Source organism: Pimephales promelas, chromosome 4 (assembly GCF_988280905.1).
Source record: "Pimephales promelas chromosome 4, fPimPro1.hap1.1, whole genome shotgun sequence".
NCBI classification, from domain to species: domain Eukaryota; kingdom Metazoa; phylum Chordata; class Actinopteri; order Cypriniformes; family Leuciscidae; genus Pimephales; species Pimephales promelas.
In genome coordinates this window covers 2,764,369-2,782,500 of record NC_142772.1, presented here as the reverse complement: position 1 = coordinate 2,782,500, position 18,132 = coordinate 2,764,369, and the positions used below count along the sequence as shown (strand labels likewise).

At 37.6% G+C, this 18,132-nt stretch overlaps 1 protein-coding gene across 1 annotated transcript in view; it reads right to left on the bottom strand.

Annotated features, from left to right (window-relative positions):
• Nucleotides 1-16,457, bottom strand: part of tmem116 (transmembrane protein 116) — a 21,468-nt gene extending 5,011 nt beyond the window's left edge. Inside the window, exons 1-9 of the mRNA XM_039662150.2 lie at nt 15,748-16,457; nt 15,412-15,458; nt 15,234-15,297; nt 15,019-15,147; nt 7,255-7,359; nt 7,100-7,149; nt 5,881-5,964; nt 4,451-4,586; nt 4,016-4,160 (exon numbers count right to left, since the gene is read on the bottom strand). Coding sequence (XP_039518084.2) covers nt 4,016-4,160; nt 4,451-4,586; nt 5,881-5,964; nt 7,100-7,149; nt 7,255-7,359; nt 15,019-15,147; nt 15,234-15,297; nt 15,412-15,458; nt 15,748-15,813 — 826 coding nt within the window. The 5' untranslated portion in view covers nt 15,814-16,457. The remainder of the gene's footprint in view (nt 1-4,015; nt 4,161-4,450; nt 4,587-5,880; nt 5,965-7,099; nt 7,150-7,254; nt 7,360-15,018; nt 15,148-15,233; nt 15,298-15,411; nt 15,459-15,747) is intronic.
• Nucleotides 16,458-18,132: the final 1,675 nt, after the last annotated feature.

The following is an 18,132-nucleotide window of genomic DNA, read 5'->3' as shown; positions in this document are numbered from 1 at the left end:
TTGTCTTTTGGATTTTGATTATTGCTGCCTGCCCTGACCTCTGCCTGTTTCCCGGATTCCCACTGTGTATCCTCCATTGTCCTGCCTGCTGATTCTCGACCCTGCCTGTACGACTATTCTTATATTAAAGCTGCATTTGGATCTTTATCTACAAGCCTCAGAGCAGTTCGTAACAGAAGACTTCGCCACACCGAGATCCAGCAACAACCGACCAACAAATGAATCCAGCAGCACAAATCCGGGAGTTTGCTGGTCAGATCGCGGCCTTGGCCCTGGATAGCCGTGATCTGTTCCAGTATACCTGGGGGTTTGTTCCTCTCGCTGCCTCCTGCTCTCTCGGTGATGAGGCTATTAAGCTGTGTTACCAGCTAGGGGCTAAGGAGGTCAACCCGAGGGAGCTCCCCAATCTCTCGGGTCTGAACTGGAGAGAGGCGGTCTCCGTTTGTGAAGAGAGTTTCATTCCAAAGCCTCGTCACGTCTCAGCAGAGCTTCCACAGCCCGCGCTCACAGTCAGCCCTGCCGAGCCCGCGCTCACCGTCAGCCCTGCCGAGCCCCCGCTCACCTTCCAGCCAGAGACCGTCAAACCAGAGTCTCGTCCCGCCGAGACAGCCCAGCCAGAGTCTCGTCCCGCCGAGACAGCCCAGCCAAAGTCTCGTCCCGCCGAGACAGCCCAGCCAGAGTCTCGTCCCGCCGAGACAGCCCAGCCAGTGTCTCGTCCCGCCGAGACAGCCCAGCCAAAGTCTCGTCCCGCCGAGACAGCCCAGCCAGAGTCTCGTCCCGCCGAGACAGCCCAGCCAGAGTCTCGCCCCGCCGAGACAGCCCAGCCAGAGTCTCGCCCCGCCGAGACAGCCCAGCCAGAGTCTCGCCCCGCCGAGACAGCCCAGCCAGAGTCTCGTCCCGCCGAGAAAGCCCAGCCAGAGTTCCATGTCAGCCCTGCCGAGTCTGAGCCTGTTCACTTCACTTCTGCCGAGACAGAGACGCTTCACGTCACTTCTGCCGAGCCAGTGTCTATGGACAAGATGGCCGACTCAGAGACTCTTCAATGTACTTCTGCAAATTCAGAGATTGTTCACGTCACTTCTGCCGAGCCAGAGACGCTCCACGTCACTTCTGCCGAGCCAGAGACGCTCCACGTCACTTCTGCCGAGCCAGAGACGCTCCACGTCACTTCTGCCGAGCCAGAGACGCTCCACGTCACTTCTGCCGAGCCAGAGACGCTCCACGTCACTTCTGCCAAGCCAGTGTCTAAAGACAAGATGGCCGCCTCCAAGCCAGTGTCTACGGACAAGATGGCCGCCTCCAAGCCAGTGTCTACGGACAAGATGGCCGCCTCCATGCCAGTGTCTACGGACAAGATGGCCGCCTCCAAGCCAGTGTCTACGGACAAGATGGCCGCCTCCAAGCCAGTGTCTACTGCCAAGATGGCCGCCTCCATGCCAGTGTCTCCGGACAAGATGGCCGCCTCCAAGCCAGTGTCTCCGGACAAGATGGCCGCCTCCAAGCCAGTGTCTCCGGACAAGATGGCCGACCCAGTGTCTCCGGACAAGATGGCCGACCCAGTGTCTCCGGACAAGATGGCCGACCCAGTGTCTCCGGACAAGATGGCCGACCCAGTGTCTCCGGACAAGATGGCCGACCCAGTGTCTCCGGACAAGATGGCCGACCCAGTGTCTGTTCCTGAGTTTGTTTCTGTGTTTGTGACAATTTCTGTTCTAGTGTCTGTTCCTGAGCCGGTGTCTTTTCCTGAGCTGGTGTCTGGTCCCGAGCCGGTGTCTGGTCCTGAGAGGGCATCACCGCCCAGGCCGCCCGAGGGGTCTTCACCGCCGTGGCCACCTGAGGGGTCTTCACCGCCGTGGCCGCCCGAGGGGTCTTCACCGCCGTGGCCGCCCGAGGAGCCTGCTCCGCCCTGGCCGCCTGCACGGCCTGCTCCGCCCTGGCCGCCTGCACAGCCTGGTCTTCCGTCCTAGTTTCCAGGCCCTATTCTGCTCCACAGGCCTGGCCCTCCATCCCTCCCCCGGATCCGCCTCCGCTCCACCTCCCTCCTGAACTGTTTTTGGAGCGTCTGGAAGCCGCTCTTTGGGGGGGGGCTATGTAACGGTCACCAGGTGGAGTGCCCTTGAGAGTCACCAGAGGGCACTCCACACCAGATGTTCATGTTTCCCTCACAACTACATTTCCCAGAACTCACTGCCCGGACTCATCACTGATCACATTCACCTGTACCTCATTCACTGATTGCATTCACCTGTGTCTCATCCTGTTAGTGTGTCTATATATACCTTGTGTTCACATTCAGTGTTTGCGAAGTCTTGTTTAAGTGTTACACTGCATTTCTGAGCGTTTTCCGTGTTTGGTTTCTGGTTTTTGACTTTGGATTGTCTTTTGGATTTTGATTATTGCTGCCTGCCCTGACCTCTGCCTGTTTCCCGGATTCCCACTGTGTATCCTCCATTGTCCTGCCTGCTGATTCTCGACCCTGCCTGTACGACTATTCTTATATTAAAGCTGCATTTGGATCTTTATCTACAAGCCTCAGAGCAGTTCGTAACAGTATGTGCCTTTATCATTTGCAATGCTAACAGTCTTAGTCCATATTTATATTAATAACTTATTGTTTTACTTGTTTTGTATTGTGCCTCTGTGTTGCATGATTTTGAATTTTGAAATGAATTTGATTAAAAATCTCCTTTATGTATATATTCTATCTGCTTGATTATAAATGATCTCAATAACCAATCTTATTTCAATTTACATTATCATCTGGTTTAGAGTAAATTTGTAACATCTGTCCAGGGACTATACAGATTAAAAACTAAGACTCTCAAATCATCCTGTCTGTTTATTTTTCCAGGACAATCTGATGAGGTATTTTGCACCGTAAAATCATCCTACCTGTTTATTTCATACTGGTAGGACAATTTGATGAGGTATTTTGCACTGTAAAATCATCCTACCCATTTATTTCATACAGGTAGGACAATTTGATTAGGTATTTTGCACTGTAAAATCATCCTACCCTTGTATATCATACTGGTAGGGCAATCTGATGAGGCATTTTGCATCGTAAAATCATACTACTCGTTTATTTCATACAAGTAGGACAATCTGATGAGGTATTTTGCACTGTAAAATCATACTACTCGTTTATTTCATACTGTAGGACAATCTGATGAGGCATTTTGCACTGTAAAATCATACAACTTGTTTATTTTATACTGGTAGCACAATCTGATGAGGTATTTTGCAACGTAAAATCATCCTACCGTTTATTTCATAGGACAATCTGAAGAGGTAACGTTACTTTGCACTGTAAAATCACCGTAACATGGCCTAATAAGAAAATTCGGCAAAGTTACACTGAAATATTTTATGTAGGCCTACTTAGTCACAGACGCGAAGCAGAAACGCTCAGTAGGATTTTACGACGAGGTAGGATGAACCGATAGATATGGCTATAATTTTGCGCTACGGTAGGAAAATCTGACAAGGTAGGACAGATCGACAGAACACCGGGACTACCTGCACTACCTCTCTCTACCACTCTCTCTCTCTCTCTCTGTATAAGCTGTAAACCTTAATCATCTAAATTATAACAAATAAAGGCTTGAAATATCTCACTTTGCATGTAATGAGTCTATATAATATATTAGTTTCACCTTTTACTGTAAATTGAGTTACTGAAATAAATGAACGATATTCCAATTTTTCGAGTTTCACCTGAAGGTTGTGATCTTCCTACTCCCATTGACAACATTTATGTCTCGCAAAGAAAAGGTATTTCGTTCTTTGTAACGGTTGGGTTACATACAGTATGTATCTATGCATGTTTTTGTTTAGTTTTTTTGTCTCAGTGTTATAATTGTGGATGAGCTCGGCAAGAAAAACTCCAGATAACCTGTTTGTTATAACAATAAATAAACAGTTTTTAACGCCAAAAGAAGGTTTGCTCCGACACAAGCTGTTAGTAAATCTCAGTAAATCTGTGCCTCTGTGTTTTGTGGTAACGTGTGCTCACCCGGTCCCCAGCAGAAGAAGAAAGCGGAGGGATAAAGCAGCATCCGTCGCTCCAGGAGCCGCAGAGTTGCCCAGTGATGGTCACCGAAAAACCCCTGAGACGTGACGACGCGCTTGTACAGCGAGCGAGCTTTACACATCAGAATCTGAAACACACAGGTGGAGTACAGTGAGATAATGATTGAGTCGCAGTAATACTGTACATGCAATGATATGGTGAAATATTATATCTATCAGCACACTGATAATAATCAGAAATGTTTCTTGAGCATCAAATCATCATATTCGAGTGATTTCTGACGGATCATGTGACACTGAAGACTGGAGTAATGATGCTGATAATTCAGCTTTGATCACAGGAATAAATATTTCACAATATTACTGTTGAAATGCACATTTGAATCATTAATTGCTCCGATATTCTGTTGAATCTCACCGTGATGCCGATGAAGGTGAAGAGGAAGGTGGCGAGGAAAATGACCATACAATAGTTTTGAATGGCAACACATGCTGTGACTTCCATCGTCACATATGAGGTCAGATAAACAGCCCCTGTGTGCATCAGCAAACATCTGGAAGACAATCAGCATCATATTAAACCACTGTCCGGAACGCTGGATTCTGATTGGTCAGTCGCATCATTCTGGCTATTCAACTGCACAACTGACCATTGTTCTTCTGTGGTGCTTTAATACAATTTCAACTCAAATCAATATATTTTATTGTGTTTTTTGTTTGCTATAATGGTCAGCTGATTGATATGGAAGCTTGTTTCCGTCACAGAATAAAACATTTTAAAATAATTATGATTTTTTTTCCTTACAACTGCGAGTTTACATCTTTACCTTTATTGTTTACGACTTTATTTCTCAGATATGCGAGATATAAAGTCGTAATTGCGTGTTATAAAGTCAGAATTGCAAGATATAAACTCCAAATTTGACTTTTTCCTAACAATTCTGGCTCTATAACATTCAATTGAGTCTTTATATCTCACAATTCTGCATTTTTTTCTCACAATTGCGATTTACATAATGCATTTCTGACTTTTTATCTTAGAATTGCATTATATAATGTCGCAATTGTGTTATAAAGTCAGAATTGCAAGATATAAAATCGCAATTGCGTGTTATAAAGCCAGAATTGTGAGGAAAAAAGTCGATTTTGTAGTTTATATCTTGCAATTCTGACTTTATAACACACAATTGCGATTTTTTTATCATACAATTCTGACTTTATAACTTCCCATTGCGTTATAAAGTCAGAATTGCAAGATATAAACTACAAATTTGACTTTTTTCTCACAATTCTGGCGTCATAATAACACGCAATTGAGTCTTTATATCTCACAATTCTGACTTTATAACACAATTGCGACATTATATAATGCAATTCTAAGATAAAAAGTAAATGTAAATCCCAATTGTGACAAAAAAAATCAGAATTGCGAGATATAAGGTCGCAATTACATGTTATAAAGTCAGAATTACAAGATATAAACTCCAAATTTGAATTTTTTTCTCGCAATTCTGACTTTATAACACAATTGCAACATTATATAATGCAATTCTAAGATAAAAAGACAGAAATGCGTGATGTAAATGGCAATTGTGAGAAAAAAAGTCAGAATTGTGAGATAAAAAGTCTCAATTACCTTTTTATTTTTTTATTCTGTGGCAAAAACTATCTTCCATAGATTGTTCATTCGACCCACACAAACAACTAAACTATAGTTAGATGTATTGTATGAAATAAGTTTTTAATAACAATAAGCTCATTGAAGACTCTGTGAAGTTACGATGATGATGAAGTCATGAGAAACAACCGATTATTAATCAGAGCATGTGAGAAAATGATTAGACTGACCTGTATGGCTGGGTGAAGTTTGTGTAACAACGAAACACATTTCCTGCCACGAAGACGGGCGCCGTGAGTATTAAAGGCAAAACACTGTATGGAGAGATCAGGACAGACATTATATTCCTAAAATCTGCTAATATCACATTTTCAGTTTTATCGTGCCCTACATTTTATGCAGGATTATAATAAGTAAAAATGCTTTAAGTAAATATTGCTTGAACATGTACTATACACACTGGCAACTAGCTGAGATAAAAAAAGTTTCAGGGTTTTTTAATACTATATTTCAGTACAAAAAAAATTGTTTACGGTTTTAGTCACTATGCTGGAAAAAACTATGCGTTAATAGTAATTCCTGCTAACAATCGGCTATAGCCTATTAAAACATGCTAGCAATGTGCTAAGTCATGCTAGAAACATGTTAAATTATGTTAGCAATGTACAAATTGTGCTAGCAACACGTTAAAACATTAGTGTGGTAATTCATGCTAACAAAGTGTTTAAATGTGGAATGTGCTAACTGATGGTTGAAACATGCTAGCAATTAAACATGCTAACAGCATAACCACCTAGAAAGTAAAAAAAAAAAACTTTAATGTAAACATTGCTTGAATGTGTACAGTGCATACTGGCAACTAGCTGAAATAAAAAAAGTCAGGTTTTTTTTATACTGTATTTCAGTTAAAAATGTGTTGCTTTAGTCGCTATGCTAGCCATGTGTTAAAAAACATGTTAGCAACATGCTAATTCTTGCTAGCAATGTGCTAAGTCATGCTATAAACATGTTAAATTATGTTAGCAACATGTCAGCAATGTACAAATCATGCTAACAACATGCTAAAACATTAGCAATGTGCTAATTCATGAATGTGCAAAACATGCTAGCAATATGTTATTACATGTTAGAAATGAGTTAATTCAATGTGTTAAAACATGCTAGCTAACAACATAACCCCCTAGCAATCAATCTATCCATCTATCAAAACTTCTTCAAACTTTATGGTCATGCTTTCTCAATGCTTTATCAATGTTTGTTTTGGGGGGTTTTTTGACAAATTTTTGTATTATAGTCTCAGGTAAGTACTCACAAGTGCACATAGGCTACTGTAAAATAAAGTGCAATCAAACTTGTTTTATAATTTCATGACATAAATGATGTTGCTCCATCTATATTTAGTATCAGTTTCAGTGATATTTTTATTTTGCTGATGTTCAGTGTACTCACCACGACAGTACTGGGGCCAGACATCTGCAATTTCTTGCTCTTGCTGGATTCTGAAATAAACAGGCTAATCAGTATTGCCAGCATGTACAGTAAAATAAATGACTACATTGTCCTGCTTTATATTTCCTTCATTAACATAATGATGAACTGAATACCTCGGCTGGGAGCCCATTCAGTCTCCTGTGATACTTTCTGCTCAGACCGGCGTAAAGCACCCAAACATAGTGCAGCGTGTAAAAGAAGGAGGCCATATAAAGAGTCTGCGGGATGGGAAAGTCAAAGGAAGACGTTAATGAAGTTTAATTAGTTACACATTCCAATCTCAGAAAAGGTTGAACCATGTTGTCACAATCCTGTAACCCATGTCTCTCTTTATTTAGAGGAGTAGTTCACTTTTGAAAAAACTTTCTGATAATTTACTCACCCCCATGTCATCCAAGATGTCCACGTCTTTCTTTCTTCAGTCGAAAAAAAATTAAGGTTTTTGATGAAAACATTCCAGGATTTTCTCCATATAATGGACTTCAATGGGGACCAAACGGTTCAAGGTCCAAATGAGAGTTTCAGTGCAGCTTCAAAGGGCTTTAAACGACACCAGACGATGAATAAGGGTCTTATCAAGCGAAACGATCGTTCATTTAATAAATAAATAACAAAGTTTAAGTTTTATAAGCTCAAATGCTCGCCTTGCTCTGTTCTGTGACACGCATTTATGACTCTCCTGTTCGAACTCGTTCATCAAAATGAACAAATCTTTTCTGAGTCATTTGGTTCATTCAACAAACAAATTGACTCGGGATAAGATTTGTTCATTTTGATGAACGAGTTCGAACAGGAAAGTCACGAATGTGCGTCACAGGACAGAGCAAGGTGAGCATTTGAGCTTATAAAACTTAAACTTTGTTATTTATTTATTAAATGAGCGATCGTTTCGCTTGATAAGACCCTTAATCATCGTTTGGTGTCATTTAAAGCTCTTGAACAGTTTGCAGTTTGTACTGAAAGTGTCTTTTGGACCTTGAACCGTTTGGTCCCCATTGAAGTCCATTATATGGAGAAATGTTTTTATCAAAAACCTTAATTTCTTTTCGACTGAAGAAAGAATGACATGGGGGTGGGTAAATTATAAGAAAAAGTTTTTTCAAAAGTGAACAACTCCTTTAACGATACAAACAAACTAAATACACAGACTCAGTGAGGGGAGAAAACAAGGAACAGGTGGGGTTAATCAATTAACAAACCATGATTAACCATGGAAACAACTAATGAACAGAGACAAATTAAACAAGAACTATCAAAGGTAAAACAGAAACTTCAGGTGACCGTATACTTTTCGCTATTATGAAAATAATATGCTTATTTGCACATTGAATGCAATGTGTTCGGACACATGTCTACATGTTAATTGCAATTAAATGAAAATATATTACAGTTTAAATATATATTAAATGCAGCTAGCTGAACTTCTCTTTAATTTAAGTACATCATTATATGTAATTTCATAATTGCATCTGTTGTCTCTGAAATATGAAGTGTACAGCTAAATGTACTTATGGTAAATTAAAGTATACTTTAATGTCATTTCTATTAAAAATTGTATTTAAATATATGTATAATTACACATTTATAATAATGAAGTTGCATTTAAAGTATATTAACTTTAAAATTAATATCAAACAACAAACAACATTTAAAATTATAATCGAGTACTTTAAATGCGCTTTAGTGTGTTAATCAACACATCAAAATTGCTGTCAAACGATTAATCGCATCCAAAATAAAAGTTTGTGTTTACATAATATATGTGTGTGCACTGTGTATAATTATTTTATATATATATATAAATACACACACATGCATGTATATTTAAGAATTTGTTTTTATTTATATATAAAATATTTATATTTATATATAATATAAATTATATATAAATCTATATACATGAAAATATTTCTTAAATATATACATGTGTGTGTATTTATATATATATAAAATAATTATACACAGTGCACACACATATATTATGTAAACGCAAACTTTTATTTTGGATGCGTTTAATCGTTTGACAGCCCTAAAATAAATACTTTACATCACGACAAAACATTATTAAAACATAAAATGTACTTTAATGTTAAACTTTTAACTTGGCATTATTACAAAGTCCACTTAAGTGTGTTAAGAAATAGTTTACTCTCTTTAAGTACACTTAAGTGGCCTTATTAATATTAAATTATCTGTAAGTAAACCTTTTCTCAAAAGTTTGAATTGCACTATATGTGTCATGCACATTTTTTTACACAAGGAACTCAGGGTTAGGAAAACACCACGCTTGTAGACATTCATGTCATTCCAAAGGCACTGAATGTCATTCCAGGATTGAGCAAAGATAGAATATCTTTCCTTTTTATTTTGCTTTGAGCACAGTTGACTTAAAGAGGATTATAGTTGTTAGTTATATTTGATCAAGGTGTGTTTTGCCTGATTTTAACAGTCACAAAACTAAGTACACTATTGCACTATTCCAAAATGCGTCAGCGGGTTAAAGCATGTGTCATATTCAGTGCAGTATTGTGTGTGTGTCTCAATGACACCGCCATAACTTTGAGTTAAACACATAAAGCTCATGCAAAGGTGAATGAGAAGTCAGTTTAATATGATTTAAGTTATAATGACTTGTACAACCAACTTGATTTTACTTAAAACTTAAAGGAAGCAAGTTTTTGAATTAAAATATGTGGATTTTTTTTATTATTTTTTACATCGAATGCTACACTCTAAAAAATGCTGGGTTGTTTCAACCCAAATTTGGGTCAAATATGGACGAACCCAAATGTTGGGTTAAAAATGTAATAAAAAAAAAATCACAGATAAACGTGAAAGCTGAAGTTAGGTTAAAATTTTAAACTACATTTTTAACCCAACATTTGGGATTGTCCATATTTGACCCAAATTTGGGTTGAAACAACCCAGCATTTTTTAGAGTGTATGATTTAGTTTTTTCAGTGCACTCTAAAAATGCTGGGTCATTTCAACCCAAATTTGGGTCAAATATGGACAAACCCAAATGTTGGTTTAAAATACATGTACATTTTAAAGTAAAAGTTGAAGTTGGGTTAAAATTTTAAATGACATTTTTAACCCAACATTTGGGATTGTCCATATTTGACCCAAATTTGGGTTGAAACAACCCAGCATTTACAGATCAAAGTGAAAGTTGGGTTAAAATTTTTAATCAAATTTTTAACCCAACATTTGGGATTGTCCATATTTGACCCAAATTTGGGTTGAGACAACCCAGCATTTTTTTGAGTGTATGATTTCGTTTTTTCAGTGCACTCTAAAAAATGCTGGGTTATTTCAACCCAAATGTGGGTCAAATATGGACAAACCCAAATGTTGGTCTAAAATACATGTACATTTTAAAGTAAAAGTTGAAGTTGGGTTAAAATTTTAAATGACATTTTTAACCCAACATTTGGGATTGTCCATATTTGACCCAAATTTGGGTTGAAACAACCCAGCATTTTTTAGAGTGTATGATTTAGTTTTTTTAGTGCACTCTAAAAATGCTGGGTCATTTCAACCCAAATTTGGGTCAAATATGGACAAACCCAAATGTTGGTTTAAAATACATGTACATTTTAAAGTAAAAGTTGAAGTTGGGTTAAAATTTTAAATTACATTTTTAACCCAACATTTTGGTTTGTCCATATTTTAACCCAATTTTGGGTTAAAACAACCCAGCATTGTTTAGAGTGTATGATTCTGTTGTTATAGATTAATACCAAATAACGGTTATTCTTAAAATAAGACGAAAATCACATTCAAATATAGTTTTACATATTTTACACTTCTAGTGGTTCCCTAAACAAAAAAAGAAGAAAAGATGAACTGATTAAAGATCATTGTAATTAGTCATTATGAGCTGTTGAAATTGTAAATGATTCTAGTAAACGTATGCATGCCTGTCGGCTCTGATGTGACTCATCAGAGAGTGTCACATGACCTCGGGCTGGGTTTTCCAAACCTCAGGGCGTTTTCACTACATGGAGGATTGGCAAACAGTGTCAAATGTGAAGAAAAAACGCATTTTCCACAAATAGCATGGGTTCAAAAAAGGGTCTGAAACATTTCTTTTTCTGCTTATAATTATGCGAGTGACAATTTTGAACTGTTAAGCTTGACAAATGCATCCAACACTACAATATATATATATATATATAAAAACTGAGAAAATGGAATGAGATTATTTACTTATGGTGTAAAATTATGGAGACATGGTTATGGAAAAAAATGATGAGAGGAAACATTATATTTCAATGCTCACAAAAACCTTTGCTTTTTCCAGAGAAACTTTTTGCAAAATGACTCTCCTGTTCGAACTCGGTCATCAAAATGAACAAATCTTTTTCCAAGTCATTTGGTTCATTCAACCAACGAAACCAACGAATTGACTCGGAAAAAGATTTGTTCATTTTGATGAACGAGTTCGAACAGGAGAGTCACGAACGTGTGTCACAAAACAGAGCAAGGCGACCATTTGAGCTTAAAAAACTTAAACTTTGTTATTTATTTATTAAATGAGCGATCGTTTCACTTGATAAGACCCTTATTCATCGTCTGGAATCGTTTAAAGCCCTTTGAACAGTTCGCAGTTTGCACTGAAACTGTCTTTTGGACCTTGAATTGTTTGGTTCCCATTGAAGTGCATTATATGGATATGGAGACTTGTTTCATTGCTGGATGAATTAAATACTGCCGTTTTTTGGACAAATCTTTGAATAAATGATTCAATGACTCACTCATAAAGACTTGTTTCATTGCTGGATGAATTAAATACTGGCGTATTTGGACAAATCTCTTGAATAAACGATTCAATGACTCACTCATAAAGACTTGTTTCATTGCTAGATGAATTAAATACTGGCGTATTTGGACAAATCTCTTGAGTGAATGATTCAATGACTCATTCATAAAGACTTGTTTCATTGCTAGATGAATTAAATACTGGCGTTTTTGAACAAATATGTTGATTGAATGATTCAATGACTCACTCATAAAGACTTGTTTCATTGCTGGATGAATTAAATACTGGTGTATTTGGACAAATCTCTTGAGTGAATGATTCAATGACTCATTCATAAAGACTTGTTTCATTGCTGGATGAATTAAATACTGGCGTTTATGAACAAATCTCTTAAATGTGAATGATTCAGTGACTCATTTTTTAACGGTCACTCGTCGCCAACGACTGGTGTAACGATGTAATCGAGACAATCATTATTTGAAGAGTCAAGTTACTTTGAAACGGTGATTTAGCCTATTTTGATCACGAGTACAGACATCAGTGTTTATAGCCGATCTTTAAACGTTTATCCCAGTACTTCTATGATAATTTGAATTATTGTATAATGACACTGTGTGTGTTTGAAAAGACTGTTTGTGAAGCTTTTTTTTTTACGATTAATCGTGCCTCTCTACTTAAAAGTCTGGGGAAACCATTTCCAAAAGAACAGACTAAACTTTGCCCACGCATTACTGAGCGGTGACGTCCACACACACCCATGACAATCCACTGCTATAATCAAGTGTGTGTGTGGAGTTTAAAAGTGGGGCACAACTAATTATATCTGGCCAAAGAATATGAACCAAATTTGATGCTCCACTTCCTTTCACGTTCGTCCCAGTTCCATGTTTTTTTGTGCTTTAGAACAAACTGGATTTGATGTCTGAGCGGAGAACAACTCATTGTTGAAGTGAAACTGTCTAGCACACACACAGAGCTTTTCATCTATGTGATATTTTACCAAAGTGAAAAACAAACAGTCTTCAATAATGAGAGACACATGTTTGGGCCTGTAAAGCACTGGCAGAGTAGAGGAATGAATGTGGACTTTCCCTAACTGGTGTTTTAATTTTTTTTTTTTTTTTTTTTTAGCATTTACGTAACAATTTATTGGCTTCCGTTTTCAAAAAAAAGGATTTTGTTATTTTGAGGTACCATACAATATGCACTTATAAGGTTATTTTATGGTAGTGGAGAAATCTTCGAAAGTGGTACTTTCATGGTACTTCTATGGTACACGTCCAATAAACCTTGCATTTTTAGTAACATGCTAAAAAACAGTCTGTTAAATAAAAAGATTCCTTGAATTAAAAGTGACGGGAGAAAACAATGAAAGAATTGTTAAAGTGCCTCTATTATGTTTTCTCTTTCATGCAGAGTGTGAATGTAAAAGGTCTGCAAAGTTTTGACAAATAAAGTTATTTTCTCTCAAAAGAAAGAAGTGATTATGAACTGAAACGAGTCGTCAGTAATCTCAGTCTTGGTGTTAAATCTGCATTTGCAAATCTATGCTTTTGATTGGCTGCCCGTGAACGACATCAACTTTGCCAAAAAACAAACTTCATGTTGATAAGACACTGTTTTCTGCTGCCAAAGCAAATCCACTTTAATGCACTTCTAAAGGATGAGACTCGTGCTCGAATTAATAAAGTAAATCTGACAGAAGATCCGGAGCCGAAATTCAGATATGCTATGGATGTTTGGTTTCCGATACGTGCTGTAAGCGTGGAACAATCACAATAGGCTGGGGCGTCTGACCAATCAGAGCAAAGCAGACTAATCACAACAGACTGGCTCCCCATCTGACCAATCAGAGCAGGGTTTAGGAAAGGCGGGGTTATGCTAATACGGTCCATGTTTGGTGTGTCAACCAACCAAAACAGAATGGCTGTCTGACCAATCAGAGCAGAGCAGGCTCTCGTAAAGGAGGGGTTTAGACTAGAGAGACTGAATCCTTGATGAGCAAAGAGCTGATGCTGCAATGTATTTTAAGGGAAATTTTTTATCGTTTTTGACCGTGGATGCATGTAAACCTATTATAGGAGCCCTGCAAAACTAAATTAGAATTAGAAACTTTTAAAGGGATAGTTCACCCAAAAATGAAAATTCTGTCAGTATTTACTCACCCTCATGTTGTTCCAACCCCGAAAGACCTTCGTTCATCTTCAGAACACAAATTAAGATATTTAAGATATTAAGATCGCTCCTGCATACTAGTCCATAGGCTTCTTGAGGGAATGACTCTTGCTGTCCTCGAAAAGTCATTAAAGACGTCGTTAAAATAGTCCAAGTGACTACAGTGGCTCAATCTTAACTTTATCAAACGACGAGAACACTTTTTGTGCAAAAAACAAACAAAAATAACGACTTTATTTCAACTATTCACTTCCTTCTCCATGGGCCTGTAGTCAGTTAACGTAGTGTGATAGCGTAAAGCTACGTCACACGTAGGCTCACTATTGGCTGATGCTGGTCATGTGTGTGTGATGTGTGTGACGTACAATAACAGAAGCTTACGCTATTAAACTAGTAACCTGACTTGCGCAGAGGGAGAAATAAACGAATAGTTGAAATAAAGTCATTATTTTTGTTGTTTTTTTGCGCACAAAAGTGTTCTCGTTGTTTGATAAACTTAAGATTGAGCCCCTGTAGTCACTTGGACTATTTTAGCGATGTCTTTAATGACTTTTCGAGGACAGCAAGAGTCATTCCTTCAAGAAGCCTATGGACTAGTATGCAGGAGCGATCTTAATATCTTAAATATCTTAATTTGTGTTGCGAAGATGAACGAAGGTCTTACGGGGTTGGAACAACATGAGGGTGAGTAAATACTGACAGAATTTTCATTTTTGGGTGAACTAACCCTTTAAACGTTTGAAAAAGATGCTCATCTTAGAAATATGATTGTTCTTTTGATTCCAGATGCAGTTAATCAAATATTATTGCTCCAATGTGGCTTTTATTTTGTGGAAGTGGAAGTATGATGTAAAAAAAGACATATTAGAGGAAGTACTGTTCTTTCGCCTATCATAAGCATTATTTTGGCATAATATTGCGTCACTTTCTTTTGTACCTGTTCCACTATGTGGAGGTTGTAGCAGACGTCGTAAGAGGTGCAGTTCTGGGTGAAGAGAAGACCACCAACCATCCAACTCAAAGCTAACAGCAGATCTGTTAAACTCAACAAGAATAACGGCAGCACCTGGAACACAGGTTTGTTTCTGTGGTCAAAATTACATCTGCATGCATGAACATATTGTTAATAATTCAATAGCTATGAAAACTCACCTCTGGTTTTTTTACTAGTCTTGTATAAATGGCATATCCAATTATGGAGCCAGCACCTACAATGCTGTGATGCAAATTATTAACACATATTAATAAGTATACATTACAAGACATAAGACAATTTATTATATGACTGCAAAAGTAATAAATAAATAAATAAAATAAATAATATAGATACCTCAGGACGGCCATTGTCATTTGAATACATCGAACTATAGAGTATACCTTTGAAAAGAGAAAACAATAGTGCGTGTGTGTGTTTATTTTAAGCATGTAGAGCATCAAATGCAAGATACGAGTTTATGACCATGCTTGACCTAGAAATGTTTGGATAGCCGTTACGGAAGTCAGAGATTAATTTACTTGTTAAACAAGAAATAGCTTAGTTTTTAAAATGATTATTAGCTATTTTTAAAATTCCTTACACTATTAGTCATTTAAAAAAAGTTAAAATGACACGAGAACCGTGCCCTATGTAAAAGCTATTATTGAACAATGTTGTAAAATTACTTACAAATGTCCAGTTTTCAGTCGGAATGGTGGTGTTCATCGGTGACTTATCTCGGCCAAAAATGTCCATATTGCTTGCAATAATAAATTGTCTATTTAGTGATAAATTGATTCGAGCCCTATATTCCTTCCGAAATCCTTCCTTATGTAACGTGACAACAGTAAAAAGCAGTTCTAATGTATATTTTCTACCAGCTCATGCCAAAATAATAATCATTTAAACAGACACACAAGTTACAAATGTGCTTTCTCAAACTCGAGTACTGTAAATAAAAACCAGCGCGCCCCGCCCACTGTATCACAACGCGATTTCGATTGGCTACGATCCGCTTGCGTCACACATTCGTCATGTTTTAATGTACATTCCGCGCTCAAAGCGCCGCCCGCGTGCTTCACTCTGTATGGTGAGAGACTGGCGCATTGTCCGGTTTGGCTCGCTCAATATTCTGTGTTTACAAGGAGTACGTCCTGTTTTTTGGCTAAATTTGTTTGCCTGTTGTCCCATACGTGAAAATGCCGTTCACATCGTGATGGCAATCAGGATCTTGCATGAACATATCAGGCAAAAACTGAAAGTCTCAGTATTACTAGTCTAACTAACGCGTAATTTTTATATTACAACCTATATTAAAATAAAGATTACTCATATTTGACTTGCTACCCTTTTTGGTATTTATTAGGCTGTACCTAGAAACTAGTTTGTTTGCAATTAGGCATTAAAGGAACAGCATATGTAGTCTACTGAATCCAGGTTGCTTGTGCATCTATTATTTTCAGTGACATGCACATTTACATTCGCATAATTGCTCAGTATTTTACCTGTCCAAACGTCAAACATGTTAACTTAGGGATAGATCTGGCTGAAGTACAAAGTTAGCATATTGTATGTCATTCTCTCACCTGTCAGTTTGCATGAGCATCAGAGGTCTACATCCCTCAGCCACGTCTGGCTTCATTAATGACAGTATGCTTGAGAACAATGGACACAAGCACTGCCTATGAAGGCTGTCTGAGGGAGTTTCTGTCATCTCTTCACTTCACATGGAGCTATCTAATGAACAGATCCAGTACACACACATACACACACATGATGCAGGTTTGAGTCCAGATTGTGCATCAAATTTTCCCCTCTTTCGTCATATCCATTAAAACATGCAAACAAACCTGCTCATTTCATTTGAGGACTTTTAGCTTGGGTCGTTCAAACAAATATATAGAGATATAGGTAAACTGGGAAAATGGTGTGGTTATAGTTGTATGACAAGGTGCACTTCATGCTCTGCCACAATAGTTGGCATTCGGACTTTGATTTTCAATTTCTTGTGCATGCATACTGTTCAGAAATCTAAATAAATTGAATAAAACTGACATTTATTTAAAAAAAAATACACTTTTAAAGATTATGATGTATAGCATACACTCACCTAAAGGGAGGGACATGGTCAGAAACAATGCTCACCTTTCTTTCCCATTCTGACATTCAGTTTGGAGTTCAGGAGATTGTCTTGACCCCTAAATGCATTGAAGCAACAGCCATGTGATTGGTTGATTAGATAATTGCATTAATGAGAAATTAAACAGGTGTTTCTAATCATCCTTTAGGTGAGTGTATATACAAAATGTATTTTTTTATTTTATTTGAATAGCTGCAACACAGTCCAAAAAAGTTTTGAGAATATCCCAATTAAAATGTTTTGAAACAGTCCACAATGAGCAGTTGAACTGGTGAGAGGATTGTGGGTATAAAACGTAACTTCTCTGTGTTTGCAAGCAAAGGTCATCATGGGTCAGTCTATAGATTTCATGATATTCTCTTCCAGATTACTGAACCAAATGTATGGATCAACCGGGTTCATACAGAAAACATGTTAGTGTGTGAAATATCAGACATTTGCATGTCTTCTTTGAAATAATAATAATAAGGTTAGAGGTCACAGACATCTGCTTTATTTGGCTTCGAGCAGTGGGGCATTATTGGGTTTCGAATCCAAAACAGATGACACTTGCATGAAATAACAATATAAAAACCCCTTTTCTCTCTTCCCTTTTCAGTTTCCACTGAAATAACGATAGACTGCTTGCAAAGCATTACATAGGCCTATATATATATATATATATATATAAAATAAGTTAATTGGATGTTGTGTGTAAAACAATTTTGCTCACTATTGAGAATCAGATTTGCAATGAAACATTAAATGCACAGACTTTCTGTTTTTATGTTGAGATCAATTCTTCACTAAATTAAAAGCCTGTTTCCGCTATATTAGAAAAAATAACAATATTTGTGTCAATCATAATTATGAGATAAAAGTCTTTTATGTCATCATTTAGATTTTGCAATCTCATAATTTCGTTTTATTTTATCTCATTTTTTTCTTGTGTGTCA